This window comes from Trachypithecus francoisi, unplaced genomic scaffold (assembly GCF_009764315.1).
Source record: "Trachypithecus francoisi isolate TF-2019V2 unplaced genomic scaffold, Tfra_2.0 Lachesis_group15, whole genome shotgun sequence".
Classification (NCBI taxonomy): Eukaryota; Metazoa; Chordata; class Mammalia; order Primates; family Cercopithecidae; genus Trachypithecus; species Trachypithecus francoisi.
In genome coordinates this window covers 77,908,228-77,929,052 of record NW_022681460.1, presented here as the reverse complement: position 1 = coordinate 77,929,052, position 20,825 = coordinate 77,908,228, and the positions used below count along the sequence as shown (strand labels likewise).

At 41.3% G+C, this 20,825-nt stretch overlaps 1 protein-coding gene and 1 non-coding gene across 9 annotated transcripts in view; one reads left to right on the top strand and one right to left on the bottom strand.

Moving 5' to 3' along the window:
* Window positions 1-20,825, top strand: part of ECT2L (epithelial cell transforming 2 like) — a 109,703-nt gene that overhangs the window by 49,008 nt on the left and 39,870 nt on the right. For 7 of the 8 annotated variants that reach the window (XM_033235309.1, XM_033235312.1, XM_033235308.1 and 4 more), the window contains exons 7-11: window positions 1,719-1,857; window positions 4,109-4,274; window positions 8,888-9,016; window positions 17,860-17,952; window positions 20,339-20,521. In XM_033235309.1, coding sequence (XP_033091200.1) covers window positions 1,719-1,857; window positions 4,109-4,274; window positions 8,888-9,016; window positions 17,860-17,952; window positions 20,339-20,521 — 710 coding nt within the window. The remainder of the gene's footprint in view (window positions 1-1,718; window positions 1,858-4,108; window positions 4,275-8,887; window positions 9,017-17,859; window positions 17,953-20,338; window positions 20,522-20,825) is intronic. The other variant, XM_033235306.1, reaches the window with a different exon arrangement.
* LOC117098236 lies at window positions 14,234-14,340 on the bottom strand. Its single transcript, XR_004443277.1, has one exon. It is a non-coding gene; the product is annotated as a U6 spliceosomal RNA (small nuclear RNA).

Sequence of the window (20,825 nt, the reverse complement as noted above, 5' to 3'; positions counted from 1 at the left end):
ACTTACATTTTAAATATTCTTTTTTTTTTTTTTTGAGATGAGGTCTTGCCACATTGCCCAGGCTGGTGTCAAACTTGTGGCCTCAAGCGATCCTCCCACTATCCTCCCAAATAGCTGCGATTACAGGCGTGTGCCACTGAGTCCAGCTTGACATATTCTCAACTCTGCATTGAAGCTATATTGTAGATGTAGTATATTTTCTGTATAAAGTTATTGAGCAAAAATAACATTTTTCCACAAGTGTTTTCTATGAAGTAAGAGTATACAAATATAACTTCCACTTATATTTATATGTACAAATATAATTCTTTTATTACCCAAAATAGAGAAACATCAGCTGCATTCAGTTACCAAATCATACTATACACTGAAATTACCAGAAATTCAATTCTATCTGACATTCATAACCATCACCATTGTGCATCTGCTTAGAATTTCTTTTTAAACTTTTTTTTTTTTTTTGAGATGAAGTCTCACTCTGTCACCTAGGCTAGAGCGCAATGGCACGATCTCAGCTTATTGCAACCTCTGCCTCCTGGGTTCAAGCGATTCTTCTGCCTCAGGTTCCTGAGTAGCTGGGACTACAGGCGTGCACTACCATGCCTGGCTAATTTTTTTATTTTTAGTACAGACGGGGTTTTACCATGTTGGCCAGGCTGGTCTCGAACTCCTGATTTCAGGTGATCCACTGGTCTCGGCCTCCAAAAGTGCTGGGATTACAGGTGTGAGCCACCATGCCCAGCCAACTTTGGATTCTTGAGATCATATAATCTCACTCACCTATGTTTCAAATGAGGAAACTGAGGCCTAGGAAGGTGACATGACTTACCCACATGTCAAAGTGTCAAACACTAGAACTTAAAACTCTAAGATTCCAACACTTTTTCAACTTCACCCACTGACGCTACATATGGATCTCTGTGTGTCTGAACATTTGTGAATGTGTGCATGTACATTTACTTGTTCAAGGCACATAAAGAATTTTAAGAGGCCAGGCATGGTGGCTCACGCCTATAATCCCAGCACTTTGGGAGGCCAAGGTGCGAGGATCACTTGAATTCAGGGGTTGGAGACCAGCCTAGGCAACGTAGCGAGACCCTATCTGCTGGGTGTGATGGCACACACCTGTGGTCCCAGTTACTTGGGAGGCTGAGGTGGGAGGATTGCTTGAGCCTGGGAAGTTGAGGCTGCAGTGAACTGTGAGGACACAACTGCACTCCTGCCTGGGTGACAGAGCAGGACCCTGTCACTTAAAAATCAAACAAACAAACAAACAAAAATATATATATGGAATTTTAGGAAGCACAGGGAAGCCCCTGCTGCTGGTATTGTTGGAGGTGAGGGTGGCTGTGGAGAGAATGAAGATATTATTCAGGAACAACTGAGGCCTAGAAGGATATTCACAATCTCTCAGCTACTTCTTTTTAAATATCTTTTTGAACTCCCAAATATGTCATTACATTCATTTACGAGCTAAGTAAGTTCTGAGAGACTATTCCAGCATCCCACATGTGGCGGAGGAGAGGCTCGGAGAACAGATTTGGCCTCACCCCACCCAGGAGCTCCATTTGCTACTGTCCCCACAAAACACAGGGAGAGGCTAAGGGGGCCACGTGCCTTGTAGATTAGAGCTGATGCCCAGAGACATATGCTGCTTACTTACCAAAACTCAAGGTAAGAGAACATGAAAACTTCTCATATTTCCTTTTTCTCCATAGAAGCAATATTTCTGGAAGCCATTCCTACCCTTTATTATCAAAGAAATATTCGCATGGAGTTCATAAAAATGATAACAGCTCTTCATATGCTCTCCGGCCACACTTCATATTAATATCATCCCGGATTCCTGCGTATGAGGTAGAATATGTTATGAGGCCAGTCCTGTCCTGATAGTTTTTTGTTTTTTTTTTTTTTCATCTAGACTAGAGGGTGTGTGACAATCTTTTGGCCACCATGTTTATGAAAAATGATTCAACTTCTAAAAGGAAAATCAAGCCAGGTGTGGTGGCACATACCTGTAGTCCCAGCTACTCAGAAGGCTGAGGTGGGAGGATCACTGGAACCCAGGAGGTGGAGGCTGCAGCGAACTGTGATCATACCACTGCACTCCAGCCTGGACAACAAAGTGAGACTCTGTTTCTATAAAAAAATAAAAGTCCAGGTGCAGTGGCTCACACCTGTAATCCCAGCACTTTGGGAGGTCAAGGTAGGTGGATCACCTGAGGTCAGGAGTTCAAGACCAGCCTGGCCAACATGGCAAAACCCCATCTCTACTAAAAGTACAAAAAAAATAGCCGGGTGTGGTGGTGTGCACCTGTAGTCCCAGCTACTCAGAAGGGTGAGGCATGAGAATCGCTTGAACTCAGGAGGTGGAGGTTGTAGTGATCATGATACTGCACTCCAGCCCGGGTGACAGAGTAAGTCTGTCTCAAAACAAACAAACAAACAAAAAACAGAAGCGATAAAGGTAATCATAAATCAAAATTATTTTGAAAAAGCATTAAAGGCCCAGACTTTTAACTGAGGCCTTTTAACTGAGAGGTGACAACTTACTCAAGTGTCAAAGTTTCAAACACTAGAACCTAAATTCTGAATTCTAAATCCTAAAATTCCACCACTCTTTTAGCTTCACACATGCTACATGTAGATCTCTGTGTCTGAACATTTGTGAGTGTGTGTGTGTGTGTGTGTGTATTAGTCCATTCTCACTGCTATAAAGAAATACGCAAGACTGGGTAATTCATAAAGGAAAGAGGTTTAACTGACTCACAGTTTGACATGGCGAGGAGGCCTCAGGAAACTTACAGTCATGGCAGAAGGCTAAGGGAAAGCAAGGACCTTCTTCACATGCCAGCAGGAGAGAGAGCAATGAGCAGGGAAAATGCCACTTATGAAACCATCAGATCTCATGAAAACTCAGTGTCACAAGAACAGCATGCGGGAAACCGCACCCATGATCCAATCACCTCCCACCAGGTCCCTCCCTCGACACAAGGGGATTATGGGGATTACAATCCAAGATGAGATTTGGGTGGGGACACACAGCCAAACCATATCAGTGTGCATGTCCAATAAATTTCTGTTGAATTTAATTTGTTGCACTTAATCCAAAAAAGGAGCATGCTGATTAAGAATTACTTTGAAACTTCTCTGAAATTCCCAAATAGTATTATGTAACCACCATCTCACAAAAGAACAATGTCAGAAATCTTGTTTGGTTTCTCTGTAATGAAGTGATATATTTTAATTTTAATATGAATAATATAAAAATAACGTACGCACAAAGACAATCTTTGTATCTATATATGTGAGTGTATTTGTATGTATATATGTGTATGTGTGTGAATATGCACACATAGAGACATATACTTAGAAAAGTTTCTGTTTGTAACAAAATGGCTCCTTTTAAGATATGAACTCACTTCTTCTGGGCATCTAGGAGTCAGCTCTAATCACTGATAACCGGTGAGCTCAGTGGATCCACATGAAAGCAAGATCAGAGCCTTCATCTCCATGTGGGCCATAGATAGTTTCCGCAGTGTTTAACAATGCATCATGCTGGCCGGACATGGTGGCCCACACCTATAATCCCAACACTTTGAGGCCAAGGCAGGAGGATTGCTGGGACTACAGGCACATGCCACCACACCTGCCTAATTTTTTATTTTTTGTAGAGACAGGGGTTTCACCATGTTGCCCAGGCTGGTCTTGAACTCCTGAGCTCAAGTTATCCAGCAGCCTCAGTCTCCCAGAGTGCTGGGATTACAAGTGTGAGCCACTGTGCTTGGCCACTATTACTTTTTAAAAGTTATTTGTATGTCTTTGTGCATGTTGTGCACAAAGATAAAAAGGCTGGAAGAAAATAATCTAAATTGTTAATAGTATTTATCTCTGAGTGGAGTTACATGTGTACTTAATTTTCTCCTCTTATAATTAGAAATAAACTAATTTTAATAGAAACCAATGAAGGAGGAAGCTTATCTTCTTCCATAATCTCTGAAAATTCTTTAGAAATCATGGCATATTTTGTATCCATTCTATTTCTTTCATTAATAAATATTCTAAAATAGTGGGTCTCGGCTCCTGCAGCTTTGGTTTCATTCTCCAGATGCTAGTGGAGAGCGTGAAGGCTGGTGTCGTTTCTGTGGTATATGAACACAGCATAACCTTGGAGAGCCTGCTGTATCTGATAGAAAAAGCTCTGGACGGGAGGAAGGCACACAGCATGGGAATATTTAGCGATGGAGATAGCAGAGAAATCAATTTACTCCAAGGTAGGCCTGGGGGTTGACGATGAACAACCATGCCACTTCATGCCGTGCAGTGTGTCCACAGTATGACTTTCGGAGGACTATTTCAGTTCCAAGTTGCTAAGATGTATTGATTTTTTGGCTTTATGAAAAAAGTGAAGCTTTTATTTATTTAGTTATTTATTTTTTTGGTTCAGGGTCTCTTTCTGTCACTCAAGCTGGAGTGCAGTGGTGTGATCACGGCTCCCTGCAGCCTGGACTTCCCAGGCTCAAGTGATCTACCCACCTCAGCCTCCTGAGCAGCTGGGACCACAGGTATGTGCTGCCACGCGCATCTAATTTTTGTATTTTTTGTAGAGGTGGGGTTTCTCCATGGTGCCCATGCTGGTCCCAAACTCCTGGGCTCAAGTGATTCTCCTGCCTTCGCCTCTTGAAGTGCTGGGATGACAGGGGTGAGCCACCACACCCTGACTTGAAGCAATTTTTTTGATGACCGTTTTTTCAAATTTTGATTAAAGAAACAGGTTACTGTTGTAACCATTTTGAAGTGTGCAGTTCGGTATTGTTGGTTCACATTGTTGTCAAACAGATCTCCAAAAATTTTCCATCTTGCAAAACTGAAACGCTGTGCCCACTGAAAACAAACTTCTCTCTTCTCGTTTCTACAGGCCTGGCAACCACCATTCCACCTTGTTTCTGTGAATTTGAGTATTTTAGATACCTCTTATAGGGGAACCACACAGTATTTGTCTTGTCTTCTTGTGAATTGCTTTTTTTTTTTGAGACAGAGTCTCGCTCTTGTCGCCCAGGCTGGAGTGCAGTGGCACAGTCTCGGCTCACTGCAACCTCTCTTTGCCTCCGGGATTCAAGTGATTCTCCTGCCTCAGCCTCCCAAGTAGCTGTGATTACAGGTGTCCACCACCATGCCTGGCTAATTTTTATATTTTTAGTAGAGATGGGGTTCCACCATGGTGGCCAGGCTGCTCTTGAACTCCTAACCTCCAGTGATCCACCTGCCTCAGCCTCCCAAAGTGCTGGGATTACAGGCATGGGCCACTTTGCCTGGCCGTGACTGGCTTATGTCACTTAGTATAATGTCCTGAAGGGTCATCCGTGTTGTATGTGTTCCTTTTAAGGGCATATATACAGCATGTTTTGTTTACCTGTTCATCCACTGATGGACACTGGGTTGCTTCCACTCTATTGTTGAATATGGGTATGCAACCATCTCTTTGAGATCCTGCTTTCAATTCTGGATATGTACCAGAAGTGAGATTGATAGATTATATGATGGTTCTATTTTTACCTTTTAAAGAAATCTCTAGCCTGCTGCAGTGGCTCACACCTATAATCCCAACACTTTGGGAGGCTGAGGTGGGTGGATCACCTGAGGTTGGGAGATTGAGACCAGCCTGACCAACATAGAGAAACCCCGTCTCTACTAAAAATACAAAATTAGCTGGGTGTGGTAGTGCATGCCTGAAATCCCAGCTACTCGGGAGGCTGAGGCAGGAGAATTGCTTGAACCCGGGAGATGAAGGTTGCAGTGAGCCGAGATCGCGCCACTGAATTCCAGCCTGGGCAATAAGAATGAAACTCCATCTCAAAAAAAAAAAAAAAAAAAAAAAAAAAAAAAAAAAAAAAAAAAAAAAAAAAAAAAAAAAAAAAAAAAAGAAAGAAAGAAAGAAAGAAAGAAAGAAAAAAGATATCTCGATGCTGTTTTCCATAGCAGTTGCATCATTTCCTAATCCCACCAACAGTGCACAAGGGTTACAGTCTCTACACATCCCACATCCTTGCCAACACTTATTTTCTGTGTGTATCTGTGCTTTTTATTTATTTACTTTTTGTTTTGTTTTGTTGGTTGTTTTTGGAGACAGAGCCTTGCTCTGTTGCCCAAGGTGAAATGCAGTGGCGTGATCATAGCTCACTGTAGCCTCGAACTCCTAGGCTCAAGTGATCCTTTTTCCTCAGCGTCCTGAGTAGCTGATGCACACCATCATATCCAGCTAATTTCTATTTTTATTTTTTAGAGATGGGGTCCCACTATATTGTCCAGGCTGGTCTGGAACAACTAGCCTCAATCAATCCTTCCACCTCAGCCCCCAACATGCTGGGATTACAGGTGTGAGCCACCATGCCTAGCCTTTTTTTTTTAATACTAGCCATCCTAATGGATGTAATATCTCATTGTGGTTTTGATTTGCATTTCTCTGATTAGTGATGTCAAGCATGTTTTCATAGGCTTGTTGGCCATTTGGTTATCTTCTTTAGAGAAATGTCTATTCATGTCCTTTGCACATTTTTTAAAAGTAGGTTATTTGATTTTTTCACTGTTGAGTTAGAGTTCATATATTACAAATATTAACCCCTTATGAAATATATGATTTGCAAATATTTTCTCCCATTACATAGATTTCATTTTCACTCTGTTGATTGTACACTTTGATGCACAAAAGTTTTAAATTTGATGAAAGTGCAGCAATTTTAATAGCAAATACCAAGATCTATAAATTGGTATACACTAACATTTATTATATTCCTAGTTGGCTTATACTACAAAGGAAAGGAATGGCTGATATCGTCAACTTGTTACAGGGCAGCTATCAAAAATCTCAATGGGGTGGAGCATGGTGGCTCACACTTGTAATCCCGACACTTTGGGAGGCCGAGGTAGGTGGCTCTCTTGAGCCCAGGAGCCCACACCAGCCTGGGCAACATGGCGAAACTCCATCTCTACAAAAAAATACAAAGAAATTAACTGGGTGTGGTGGCACACACCTCTGTAGTCCCAGCTACACCTTGGGAGGCTGAGGTGGGAGGATCCCTGGAACCCAGCAGGGCGGAGGTTGAAGTGAGCCATTGAACCACTGCACTCCAGTCTGGGCTACAGAACAAGACCAGGTCTTAAAAAAACAAAAACAAAAACAAAAACAAACCAAAAGCCCCCAACCCCCTGCCCCTCAAAACAAACCTCAATGGTTACTTTTTTTCAGGAGAAAGAGATGATGAATGTTTTAGAAGTAAATATCTAGTTTCTGTTCTTATAACTTACATTCTTCCTTGCTTACACTTAAAGTAAAATTGTTTTAAAACTTACTCAAATGAAATCTTCCATCATTGTGGGATGAGGGGAAAGAAGGAATAAGATGGTCCCAGATATGGCTGGAGTAAACCAGCAAAATGGCAAAGTGAGTCCCTGAGTCACCTGTCAAATTGCCATCTCTGTGGTTGGGACTTCATGTACTTGGAAAGTTTCAGTGAAATTTATCATTGGCAGAAATGAATTGTCTTTTGTTTCATTTTACCTTACTTCTGGTTTTCCCTGTTTAGCTTACCTGTGCCTAGGGCAAGTTGTGTTCCACATCGTTTTTCTATGTCCTCCCAAAGTAAAGCACAGATACTATTTGTTTGGGGTTTAAATGTATAATGACATAGTAACTCTTCTCTAAATGGTGCAGAGATATTGGCAAGTTTATATGATGGGAGTAAGTTTATCTCGTGTAGAATGTCCTATTAGAGTTTCTTGATCTCAGCCTTTTTGTTCTCCAGGTAAGAAAAGTTTTCAAACTCTGTCTTTTCCTTATTCTGGGTGTTTTTCTGCTTTTTTGTTTTGTTTTGAGATGGAGTCTCACTCTGTCGCCCAGGCTGGAGTACAGTGTCGCAATCTCGGCTCACTGCAACCTCCGCCTCCAGGGTTCAAGCGATTCTTCTGCCTCAGCCTCCTGAGTAGCTGGGACTGCAGGCATGCGTCACCATGCCCAGCTAATTTTTGTATTTTTAATAGAGATGGGGTTTCACCATATTGGCCAGGCTGATCTTGAACTTCTGACCTTGTGATCCGCCTGCCTCAGCCTCCCAAAGTGTTGGGATTACAGGCATGAGCCACCGCTCCTGGCCCTTATTTTGTTTGTTTTTTAAGCAACAGTAACAGTGACAAAATACCTCAAACAACTAGTTTCCTTCTATATAATTGTGTTTTCCCAAAAGCTTTTGCTTTCAAAACAACATCAAAACAAAGTTGGCTACCCTGTCACATGAAGAAGTCCTTTCTCCCTCCCAGTGGGAGGGAGTGAAACACCAGAATTCTTTGCCTGTTTTCATTTCATCACCAGAGCCTGGGAATGTGGAGTTTCCAGGACTCCTTTAGAAATGAGTCCAGACCCATGCAGCTTAGCGGAATCATCACACAGAACTGTCGGGAAGTGAGAGAAAAGGAGAGTTTCAGTTGATGGTTACCATCTCTGGGAGCCTTACTTCTGCTCTGCACTATTTATTTTTTGATTGGCAATCCTGGGAAACAGTTCTACTTTGGAACTTGGTTGCAAAGTCCATGACTTGCTGGCCATCCACCCTAAACCCTGCATGCGCCTGATATCTTACCCTGCTGCACAGTGGAGGCAGAAATGCAATGTCGTAAACCTGAGTGCATACTGTCCAATTCCAGGATGTGAAGGAGAACAGGGCCATGGTGATGGCCCCGACATGGTGCAGGAGGAAGCAGAGATGCCTCAGGTATCTTGGTCTTATAGGCAGATGGCATTTTGATTTTGTGCTTACATTTTCACAAACTGCTAATAATTTCTGTTCAGGATTATGTTACAAACTAATATGACATTTTGATTTTTTTTTCTCAGGCTATAAAATTGGTGTTAAAAATTTACTGAGACCTGAAGTGAGAGATTTCTGGGAGAAATTAGGAAGCTATGTGGCCACTGAAGAAGAAGGAGGTCACGTGGACTTCTTCGTGCCCCTTGGAGCATCAGGTTAGCTCGGAACACCTCATAGAGAGACAGTGGCCTTGCCACTTCATGGGGATATGTTGTGAATTACTGAAATGCCCCTGGGTCAAATGATTCAGTCACATTTCATGCTTCAATTTCTTTTTTCTTTATACTTCACATATCCAGGTATTTCAGGAAAGTAGCAGTGAGGGATAGTGATGAGAGTAACCTGTCTCTGCAGAAATACAGTCCCCAAATGGCAAGACCCAGCAGCATTATTTATATTTATTCTGGAAAACACAATAGAACCAGCATCCAGGATATAAGGGAAGGTGCCTGACCATCATAGGAGCCATAATCATTCAATCCAAGAAAACACCCCCTGCCGCCTTCTGAACCTGGAGTAGGCATGACCTTTGGTGACCAAGAACCTGAACTTGAGTTCCATCCATATCATCGTTTAGCTTTGTGGCATTAGGCAAACTTGTGGACCTCCATTTCCTCATATGAAATTTAGAACATTAGTATCTTAGTGTGTCTTAAGGACTTGTGAATATCAAGATGGCATAAATATTTAAATAATAAATATAGTATAGATTCTTAGATAATATTAAAAACAGCGAAGTGCTTTATAAAGATGAGTATGGCTAATGACTAAGGTTGCTGATATCATTTTAAGTGGCTGCCTGTCTAGAATCAGCAACTGTGATTCAAAGTTGATTTCTATGCTTGAAGAGAAACTTCAGAAGCATTAAGTCAAATTCACTCTCTGGAGATCTGTTCAGTAAAAGCTCTGTATTCATGGACAATGTTTTACCAAGTAGAGCAGGGGAGAGGGAATGTGAAATTAAATTATCTCATGCTGTTTTGTTGTTGTTGTTGTTCTTAGCCATTCCTTGGGGAACTGTGAGTTTTAAAATTCTTTCTACTCCTCAAATTTCACAGGACTGTTGGGCATATGCAAAGCAAGCCCCTGGCAGGCTTCAAGCAGGGGACAGGAAAAAAAAAGAATGGGAAAGAATTTTTTAAAACGTGCAAATAATTTTACAAAGTTATTCCAGTTATATATATATATATATATATATATATATATATATATATTTCTTAAATCTCAATTATGTAGAAAATACATAATTGGTCAGGTATGGTGGCTCATGCCTGTAATCCCAGTACTTTGGGAGGCCAAGGTGGGCAGATCAACTGAGGTCAGGGTTCGGGACTAGCCTGGCCAACATGGCGAAACCCCATCTCTACTAAAAATAGAAAAAATTAGCTGGGTGTGGTGGCGGGTACCTGTAATCCCAGCTACTCAGGAGGCTGAGGCAGGAGAATCTGCCGGGAGGCAGAGGTTGCTGTGAGCCAAGATGACACCACTACACTCCAACCTGGGCGACAGAGTGAGACTCTGCCTCAGGAAAAAAAAAAAAAAAAGAAAATACGCATAGAAAAATCTAAAAGGAAATATACCAAAATATTAACAGCACCTATTTCTAGATGTGTTTTATAATTTTTCTACTTTTCTACTTTTGAACTTAGTTTTAAAAGACTAGGTTACAAAGAATTGGATGGTGTGATCTCATTGTTTACAACATGCGTGAGTTGGTGTATGTATTTACAGAAAAAGATTTGGAAGGATGTATACCAAAGTGTTGACACTAGTTGGATATAAGTGAGTTTTCCTTTCTTTTTTTCTCCCTTTAACTTATTTTGTCTCAATTTCCTGTAATGAACTAATATTACTTTTATAATAAGAACAAAACAAATATTTTAAGTGAAGAAGAAAGGACTTGGGAAAGTATTGAAAGGCAGAATAAGAATAAAGGGGGGGAAGTAGATTCAGTGACATAAAAATTATCTCAAGTGAAACTTAATGACACTCAAAAAATAGGCTTCCCATCACCATTCTGGGCCCCCAAATTCTCATCAAATGTAATATTCACCTGGATGCATCAAAGATCATTGACTTCTCAGTCCAAATATCTCTTTTCCACCACTTCAGGCATCCCTCTTAGGCTTGTTAGCCCAGTAGCTGTATCACCCCTAAAATCTTGATTTCAAGTATTTATCTTTGAGAACCATTTTCAAATCATGTACTCAAATACCCCCACCACAGCAATTCTTTTCGTCTTTTTTTTTTTTTTTCCCCAGATGGAGTATCACTCTGTCGCCCAGGCTGGAGTGCAGTGGCGTGATCTCGGCTCACTGCAACCTCCACCTCCCGGGCTCAAGCGATTCTTCTCAGCCTCCCAAGTAGCAGGGACTACAGGCATGTGCCACCACACCCAGCTAATTTTTGTAATTTTAGTAGAGACAAGGTTTCACCATATTGGCCAGGCTGGTCTAGAACTTCTAACCTCATGATCCGCCCACCTCAGCCTCCCAAAGTGCTGGGATTACAGGCATAAGCCACCACACCTGGCCCAGCAATTCTTTATCTAAGACCTCCAGCCTACACGCTCCAACTTTTTCACTATCAGCATGTCTTCATTTTTGCTTCCTTCCTTGTTAAACTTGGATTTAATGGCCCAACTTTATCATCACTCCCTTGCTAAGAATCTGAACTTCCTTGCCTTTTTTGGGTAAATCCCAATTCATTTGGCTAAATCCCAATGTTAGTTAAAACACAACTCTCTGCACATGCTATACCTGTGGGTACTAAAGCAGCTTTAAAGACTGTTGGAGTAAGTGATACAACTGTTCTGATTGGTCTAACTTCACTTTGGTGACATAACTGTCAAATGGGATTGCAACACTGATGAGCAATTTCCTTGGTAAATTCATTTTCACACTCTTTGAAATGACAATTTTATCTCTTCTCTTTAGACAGTCTTTCAATAACCCTGTCTCTCAGCTTTGACCTCACCTTTTACTGCCCTGAGAAAACAGAATCATATGGGAACTCCCTAATTTTCCCCTCACCATCGAATCCATCACTAGCTCTACCTCTTACTTTTTATTCTGTCTCCCTTTCTGCCTTGATGGAAGCAGCACCCGTCTCAAACAAGATCAGATACTGCACTTGGAATCTAGCCCATTGCCTTTCATCTTCTCTAGACTTCCTACATCCAATCTTCTCCTATACCCTCATGTCTCTCTTTATTGGATTGTTTCTATCAAACAGAAACACCTGTAGTATCTCCTGTCTTTTAAAAAAATAAAAGGACACCTGTAATCCCAGCACTTTGGGAGGCCGAGACGGGCGGATCACGAGGTCAGGAGATCGAGACCATCCTGGCTAACACAGTGAAACCCCGTCTCTATAAAAAAAAAAAAAAATAGAAAAACTAGCCGGGCGAGGTGGCGGGCGCCTGTAGTCCCAGCTACTCTGGAGGCTGAGGCAGGAGAATGGCGTGAACCCAGGAGGCGGAGCTTGCAGTGAGCTGAGATTGTGCCACTGCACTCCAGCCTGGGCGACAGAGCGAGACTCCGTCTCAAAAAAAAAAAATAAAAAAAAAATAAAATTAAAAAAAAAAAAAAGGACAACAAGCTTTCCCTCGCGACTTTTTAAATTGACAAGACCAGAGGTTCTCAGACTTGAGCGTGCATCCATATCACCTAGAGGGCTGGTTAAACTACACATTGCTGGGTCCCACGCAAAGTTTCAGACTCAGTTAAGTCTGGGGTGGGGCTGGAGAATTTTCCTTTCTATCAAGTTTCCAGGTTATGTTGACGCTGCTGCTTCAAGGCCTTCCTTCCTCACCTCCCACACTCTCCTCAAGCTCCTCCAATGGGTCTCTGTCTCTACTGGCACCGCTTTTGGAGGACTGTAAGTGACTTCCATGTGCTCAAATCCAGTGGTCCCTGCTCCATTCCCATCTCACTTTGACTTCTTGGAAGCATCTGATGCAGAGGAACGCCCCTTCTTGAAATACTCCTTTTCTTGGTGTCCCTAATACCACCCACTCCCCGTTTCCTCCTACCTCAGTGCCCTCTTGTCTCCTTTGCAGGTTATTCTTTCTCTGCAAGATCCTTAAATATTCCCTGCAGCTTGATCCTAGCCTCTCTCCTTTCCCACATACGCACTGTCCTCCCTAGGCAGTCTCACTACTCCTATGTGTATTAGTCTGTTCTCACGCTTGGTCCGTTCTCACGCTGCTATGAATAACTGCCGGAGACTGGGTAATTTATAAAGGAAAGAGGTTTAATTGACTCACAGTTCTGCATGACTGGGGAAGCAAACACATCCTTCTTCACATGGCGGCAGGAGGGAGAAAAATAAGAGCTGAGCAAAGGAGGAAGCCCCTTATAAAACCATCAGATCTCATGAGAACTCCCTCGCTCTTACGAGAAGAGGATGGGGAGATTGCCCCCTTAATTCAATTATCTCCACCTGGTCCCACCCTTGACACATGAGGATTATTACAATTCAAGATGAGATTTTGGGTGGGGACACAGCCAAACCATATCACTATGACTCTAAATGTAATTTGTATGCTGAGAACCCCGAAATTTATGTCTCCAGCTCTGAAATCTCTGAGCTGCAGACTCATATCTAATTCCCACTTGGAATCTTCATACTGGATGTTTAATTTTCACATTTAATAGACACCTCAAAGTTAAATCAGACCCTTGATTGCCTTCCCAGCACCAAACCTACCCCTTCCCCAGATTCCTCAGTAAAAATATCATTCAACAGTTACTGCATAAGCCAAAAATCTGAGAATCTGAGACTCATTCTTTTTGGCATTAAAAACATTTTTAAATATAATTAATATACAATAAACTGTACATAACTAAAGTGTGCAATTGACTAAATTTTGACATATGTATGCTTATCCCATGAAACCATAAGAAAAATCAAGAAAATGAACATATTCATTGCCCCCAAAAATTTCCTCATGCCATTCCATAATTTCTCTCTCCTGCTTCTCCCCACCCCCAACCTGAGGCAACCACTGGTCTTTCTTTCACGTATATTAGTTTTCATCTTCTGGAATTTTCCTTTTTTTTTTTTTTTTTGAGACAGGGTCTGCTTTGTTGCCCAGGCTGGAGTGCAGTGGTGAAATCAAGGCTCAGTGCAGCCTCGACTTCCTGGGGTCAAGTGATCCTCCCACCTCAGCCTCCTGAGTAGCTGGGACTACAGGCACACAACACCACACTTGGCTAATTTTTTTATTTTTAGTAGAGACAGGGTCTCCCTATGCTTGCCAGGCTGGTCTTGAGCTCCTAGGCTCAAGCAATTCCCCTTCCTCAGCCTGCTGGGATCACGGACATGCGCCATCCCACCTGGCCTAGAATTTTCCTTTTCCTTTTTTCTTTTTTAATATGGAACATTTCAAAAATTTGCAGGTCATCCATGTGCAGAGGCCATACTAATCTTCTCCGTATTGTTCCAATTTTAGTATATGTGCTTCCAAAGTGAGCACTGACCTAGAATCTTCTATAAATGGCATCATACAGTATGTATTATCTGTCTGACTTTCTTCACTCAATCATTATTTTAGATTTATCCATCCGATGCATGTATCAATGTCTCCTTTTTACTACTGGGAATTGTCACATTGTACATGTATACTACAATTTGTTTATCCATTAATTTGTTGATAGATAAATTTGAGTTCTTCCTGGTTTCTGCTTTTACAAATAAAGCTTCTATGAACATATGCTTTCATTTCTCTCGGATGAATACCTGGGAGTAGATTGGCAAGGTTATATGTAGGTGTATGTTTAACTTTATAAAAACACCAGCTAAACTGATTTCCAAAGTGACTTTAGCATTTTACATTTCCACAAGCAGTATCTGAGAACTCTAGCTGCCCATCATTCTAACACTTGGTATGGCCAGTCTTTTTAATTTTAGCCATTCAGGTGGGTATGTGGTGATTATCTCATTGTGGTTTTAATTTGCATTTTCCTAATGACTAATGATGCTCAAGATCTTTTCATATGCTTATTTGCCATTCTTTTGACCATCTTAAAGACTAGGTTGTTTGTTTCTTATTCAGTTTTAAGAACCCTTTGCACATACTGGATAAGTAACTTGCAAATATTTTCTCCAGTCTGTGACTTATATTTTCCTTCTTTGAACAGTTTCTTTTCAAGCAGAGTTCTTCTTCTTCTTCTTCTTTTTTTTTTTGAGACAGAGTTTCGCTCTTGTTACCCAGGATGAAGTGCAATGGCACAATCTCGACTCACTGCAACCTCCGCCTCCCAGGTTCAAGCGATTCTCCTGCCTCAGCCTCCTGAGTAGCTGGGATTACAAGATTACAGATGCCTGCCACCATGCCCAGCTACTTTTTAAATATTTTTAGTAGAGACAGGGTTTCACCATGTTGGCCAGGCTAGTCTTGAACTCCTGAGCTCGGGTGATCCGCCCACCTCGGCCTCCCAAAGTGCTGGGATTACAGGCATGAGCCACTGCGCCCAGCCTGAAGTATAGTTCTTAATTTCGATGAAATCAAATATACCAAATGTTCTTGTATAGATCATGCTTTGGCATCATATCTAAACACGATTTACCTAACCAAAGGCCACTAAGATTTTCTCCTATGTTTTTTCTAAATGATTTATAGTTTTAAGTTTGACTTTTAGGTCTGTGATCCACTTGACTATTTTTTTAATGTAATATATGAGATATGGATAGAAATTAATTTTTTTTTACACATGGCTAGTTGTTTCATCACCATTCTTTATAACTACTATCCTTTTTCCAATGAATTTAATTTGCACCTTTGTTGAAATCTATTGACTATGTACGTACATTGGACTCTCTATTCGATTTCATTGATGAATTTGTCAATGAAAGTGCTATAGACATCAGTAAGTGAGAGACATCCCAAACTTTCAGCTGCTGTCATCTTGTTTCATGAAGCAATTGAAGCATTTTGGAGTATTTATTCTTGGACCACAAATAGTTAAAATAAATTACCCATTTCATTCCAAGTAATTCAACCTGTATGCTGAATTAAATAATTCAATGTATATGTTGTGCCACTGAAGGGGCTATTTTTTATTATTTATTTATTTTTTACTTTAAGTTCTGGGATACAAGTACAGTGTGTGTAGCTTTGTTACATGGGTATACATGTGCCATGGTGGTTTGCTGCACCTATCAACCCATCATCTAGGTTTTAAGCCCCGCATGCATTAGCTATTTGTCCTAATGCTCTCCCTCCCCTTTCCCCCCAACCCTCCTAGGGCCCGGTGTATGATGTTCCCCTCCCTGTGTCCATCTGTTCTCATTGTTCAACTCCCACTTATGAGTGAGAACATGCGGTGTTTGGTTTTCCGTTCCTGTGTTAGTTTGCTGAGGATGATGGCTTCCAGTTTCGTCCATGTCCCTGCAGAGGACATGAACTCATTCCTTTTTATGGCTGCCTAGTATTCCATGGTGTATATGTGCCACATTTTCTTTATCCAGTCTACCACTGAGGGACATTTGGGTTGGTTCCAAGTCTTTGCTATTGTGAACAGTGCCGCAATAAACATACATATGCATGTGTCCTTATAGTAGACTGATTTATAATCCTTTGGGTATATACCCAGTTATGGGATTGCTGGGTCAAATGGTATTTCTGGTTCTAGATCCTTGAGCAATCACCACACTGTCTTCCACAGTGGTTGAACTAATTTACACTCCCACCAACAGTGTAAAAGCATTCCTATTTCTCCACAGCCTTACCAGCACCTGTTGTTTCCTGACTTTCTAATAATCACCATTCTAACTGGCATGAGATGGTACCTCATTGTGGTTTTGATTTGCATTTCTCTAATGATCAGTGATGATGAGCTTTTTTTCATGTGTTTGACGGCCTCATAAATGTCTTCTTTTGAGAAGTGTCTGTTCACATCCTTCGGCCACTTTTTGATGGGGTTGTTTTGTTTTTGTTTTTGTTTTTTCTTGTAAATTTGTTTAAGTTCCTTGTAGATTCTGGATATTAGCCCTTTGTCAGATGGATAGATTGCAAACATTTCTCCCATTCTGTAGGCTGCCTGTTCACCCTGATGGGAGTTTCTTTTGCTCTGCAGAAGCTCTTTAGTTTAATCATATCCCATTTGTCAATTCTGGCTTTTGTTGCAATTGCTTTTGGTGTTTTAGTCATGAAGTCTTTGCCCAGGGAAGGGGCTAAATTTTAGCCATCATATTCCATCCTGTGTTTAACTTTTTAAAATCTGTCCTCTTACAATGAGACTTATCCTTTGAGTCAGACTATTTTAGAAAAAATATATAGATTTTTCTCTTTCTTTGGGCTGGGTATTCCAAATCTGAAAATAAGCCCCAGATCAAACTCCATGCCCTCTTTCCCCATCCTGTAGCTTAGTCCTCAGATTGTTTCGGCTTCAGTATTTAGGGGTGAACTATAAAGTGTTCATGGACTGTTCAATGGAGTGGTTTGAATGGAAGACGAGAACTGCTAGTGGCCTTTTTTGGCCATCTCTTTAGTGCCCGTATGTAATATTTAACTGCTCTGGATTAGTCTTTTCTTGCATTGCTATAAAGAAATACCTGAGGGTGGGTAATTTATAAAGAAAAGAGGTTTAATTACTTCGTGGTTCTCCAAGCTGTATAGGAAGCATGCCACTGGCATCTGCTTGGCGTCTTCTGAGGGCCTAGGGGAGCTTATAATCACGGCAGAAGGTGAAGGGGCAGCTGCTGTGTCACATGGCAAGAGCGGGAACAAGAGAGAGGGAGGAGGTGCCACACACTTTTAAACAACCAGATCTTGTGTGAACTCAGAGTGAGAGCTCACTCATCACTAAGGGGATGGCACTAGCCATTCATGAGGGATCTGCCCCCATGATCCAGATACCTCCTGCCAGGCCCCACCTCCAATGCTGGGGATTAGATTTCAACATGAGATTTGGAGGGAACAAATATCCAAGTTATATCATCTTCCATGACAAAACATATGAGTAAACTAACAAAAGTATTTTTGACTATGCAGAGGCAGGAACTGAAGTTCTTTCCCAGCTGTCTCAACTAACTGGCACATTCTTTACGGCCCCCACTGGGATTGCAACTGGCTCTTACCAGCACAGTAAGTGTTATGGGAACTGAGTGCCATGTCCAATAACACAAGCCAACTCCAGGATCATCAAAAGACAAAATCCAGTTAATAGTACTGGTATGGCTGATATCCATTACTCTCTTTCATTCCTCCCCTGAAGGAACGCTATTACTTCCCAAACTGGGTAATCTCACATCATTCAGTCATTTGCTTAGAAGAGAATTATTTATTGTACATATTTGCCCCAAACCATCATTTACAAAAACTCTGTTGAAAACATAATCTTTAACAATTAAGCAAAGTTGCTGATCTAGAAAAATAATAAGTACAAAGAGTAACTTTTCTTGGTAAAATATAGTCAATATGATTTTATTTGGAAAAATAAATTGTAGCTACGAAGAGATGGCAAAGAGGCTGGCTTAGTTTCCATTACAGTAGCATTATCTGAGAGGAAAAACAATCAGAGAAAATACACCTGAAAGCAAACTTTCATTTAGGTACTAAAGCTGCAAATTTAGATTAAAATGTAACATGGGCTGACCAACAAGAGAGTCAAATTGCTTTGTTACACTGATGCCAGTCATTTTCTGCTTTAAAACACCCTTGATTCCTATCAAGTAGGGCTGAGAGTGATGCAAACTATATAAAGCATTGCTTCTCTACTCCTAAATGCCAAGGGCCTTTTAGAACTTGGGAAAACTGGCACAATTGTGAAACTGGTAAGGGAAAAGATTCTTTATAGATAAAACAAAAGTGCATTGACCTAATATAGTTTTGAAGCAGAGGTCACTTGCTAATTTTAGTTAATATAGCAACGTCACCAAATGATAGCATATTTGGCTCTGTGGAGAGAGGAACTGGCCTAGCAGAGTGCAGCAGGCTATGAACACTGTTGCTGGTAGTAGGGAACAGGTTTTCTTTCTTTCTTTTTTTCTTTCTTTCTTTCCTTCCTTCCTTCCTTCCTCCCTCCCTCCCTCCCTCCCTCCCTCCCTTCCTTCCTTCCTTCCTTCCTTCCTTCTTTCTCTTTCTTTCTTTCTTTCTTTCTTTTTTTTCTTCTTCTTCTTTTTTTTTTTTTGAGACAGAGTCTTGCTGTGTCGCCAGGCTGGAGTGCAATGGCACGGTCTCGATCTTGGCTCACTGCAACCTCTGCCTCCTGGGTTCAGGCGGTTCTTCTGCCTCAGCCTCCTGAGTAGCTGGGACTACAGGCGCCTGCCACCATGCCCGGCTAATTTTTGTATTTTTAGTGAAGATGGGGTTTCACCATGTTGGCCTGGATGGTCTCAATCTCTTGACCTTGTGATCCACCCACCTCGGCCTCCCAAAGTGCTGGGATTACAGACGTGACCCACCACATCTGGCTGGGAACAGGTTTTCTTCTTTTTCTCCTCCTCTGCCTTTCCTTCCTCCTATTCATCCTCCTTTTCCCTCTTTTGTTCTCATTCTCCTTATTTAAAAAAAAAAAAAAGTATGTTGTGGCTGGGTGCGGTGGCTCACACCTGTAATCTGAGCACTTTGGGAGGCCCAGGCAGGAGCATCACGAGCTCAGGAGTTAAAGACCAGCCTGGCCAACATGGTGAAACCTCGTCTCTACTAAAAATACAAAAATTAGGCAGGCAGTAGTGGCATGCATCTATAATCCCAGCTACTTGGGAGATTGAGGCACAAGAATTGCTTGAACCTGGGAGGCGGAGGTTGCAGTGAGCTGAGGTCGTGCCACTATACTCCAGCCTGGGTAACAAAGCAAGACTCTGTCTCAAACAAAAACAAAAACAAAAACATGTTGTGAAGCTTTCTACATGTCTATCAGTAACAGTAGAGGAAACAAAGCAAGTAAGGCTATGTATCCACTCAGGACAGAAAATCAAATTTAACATACCAGTGCATCATCCAGTAATTGTTTTTTAAGAAGAGAAACTTTCTTTAAGCATCTGCTATAGTCCTGTAGACAGATTTGTAGAGCGAGGTAGCAGTTTGACATAATTTAAGAAAGATAAGGATTTGGCTATGACAGGGTTGACTTTCAGTGGCCTGATGGGGAAGCCGTGTAGTGTGGGATTTCTTGTGTTTTCACTTGTAGACTGGAAAGATAAAGCAATGCATTCTTCCTTAGATGACTTCTCAGCTTCCCAATGCACAATCCAGCAGCTGTTTTTTTTTTTTTTTTAACTCTGAATGGAATAGGTCAGCCTCAGCTATCAAAGAGTAGAGATGCATTTGAAATGATTCATTGAATCCTTTTTGAGTTTCTAATTTTACCTTTGAAAACAGAGGATGGGTGTTTGTCTTAGTCTCCTAATGAGAAACGATAATAAACTCAATACAAATGCAACTAAGTTTTTGTTGTACTTTAAACAAGACGTAGAATTCTTTCATCTGAGCTCAAGCCTGCAATAATAACAGAAGAAAATCTTGTCAGTTCTTAGTGATTGGCTGGGATCCCAATGGGGAAAGGCCCCCTCTTCCATCTACTTCTGCGAAGCAAAGCTGCAGACATGGTCCAGCTTCACAGACTTCCTAGAAGAAACCTTGAAAACAGTAAGGAAGCAGCTGTATCCTCTCTTCAAGGAACTGCAGAAGAGCATCAGCGGCAGGATGATAGGTAAGCAGTCTTGCTACTTCTGTTGCAGGTTAATTATGAAGTTGCTTTCATATCCCGAGTGAATACTAGTTGTGGCGCAAGTAAAATTTTAACTCCAGTAAAACTTTATCTCCTAGGTTGTTCACACTTCCTTTCAAATATAATGAATACCCGCTAAGAACAAATATATTCAGGTTCAAAAATGTTGAAGCTGATTCTTATTTTAACATTTTACCACCGTATTAATTCTTTGTCACTTATTTACCTAGACACAATTTGCTGTTTGCTAAGCCAGAGAGCTGTGCACTTTTCCCACTAGAGTTTG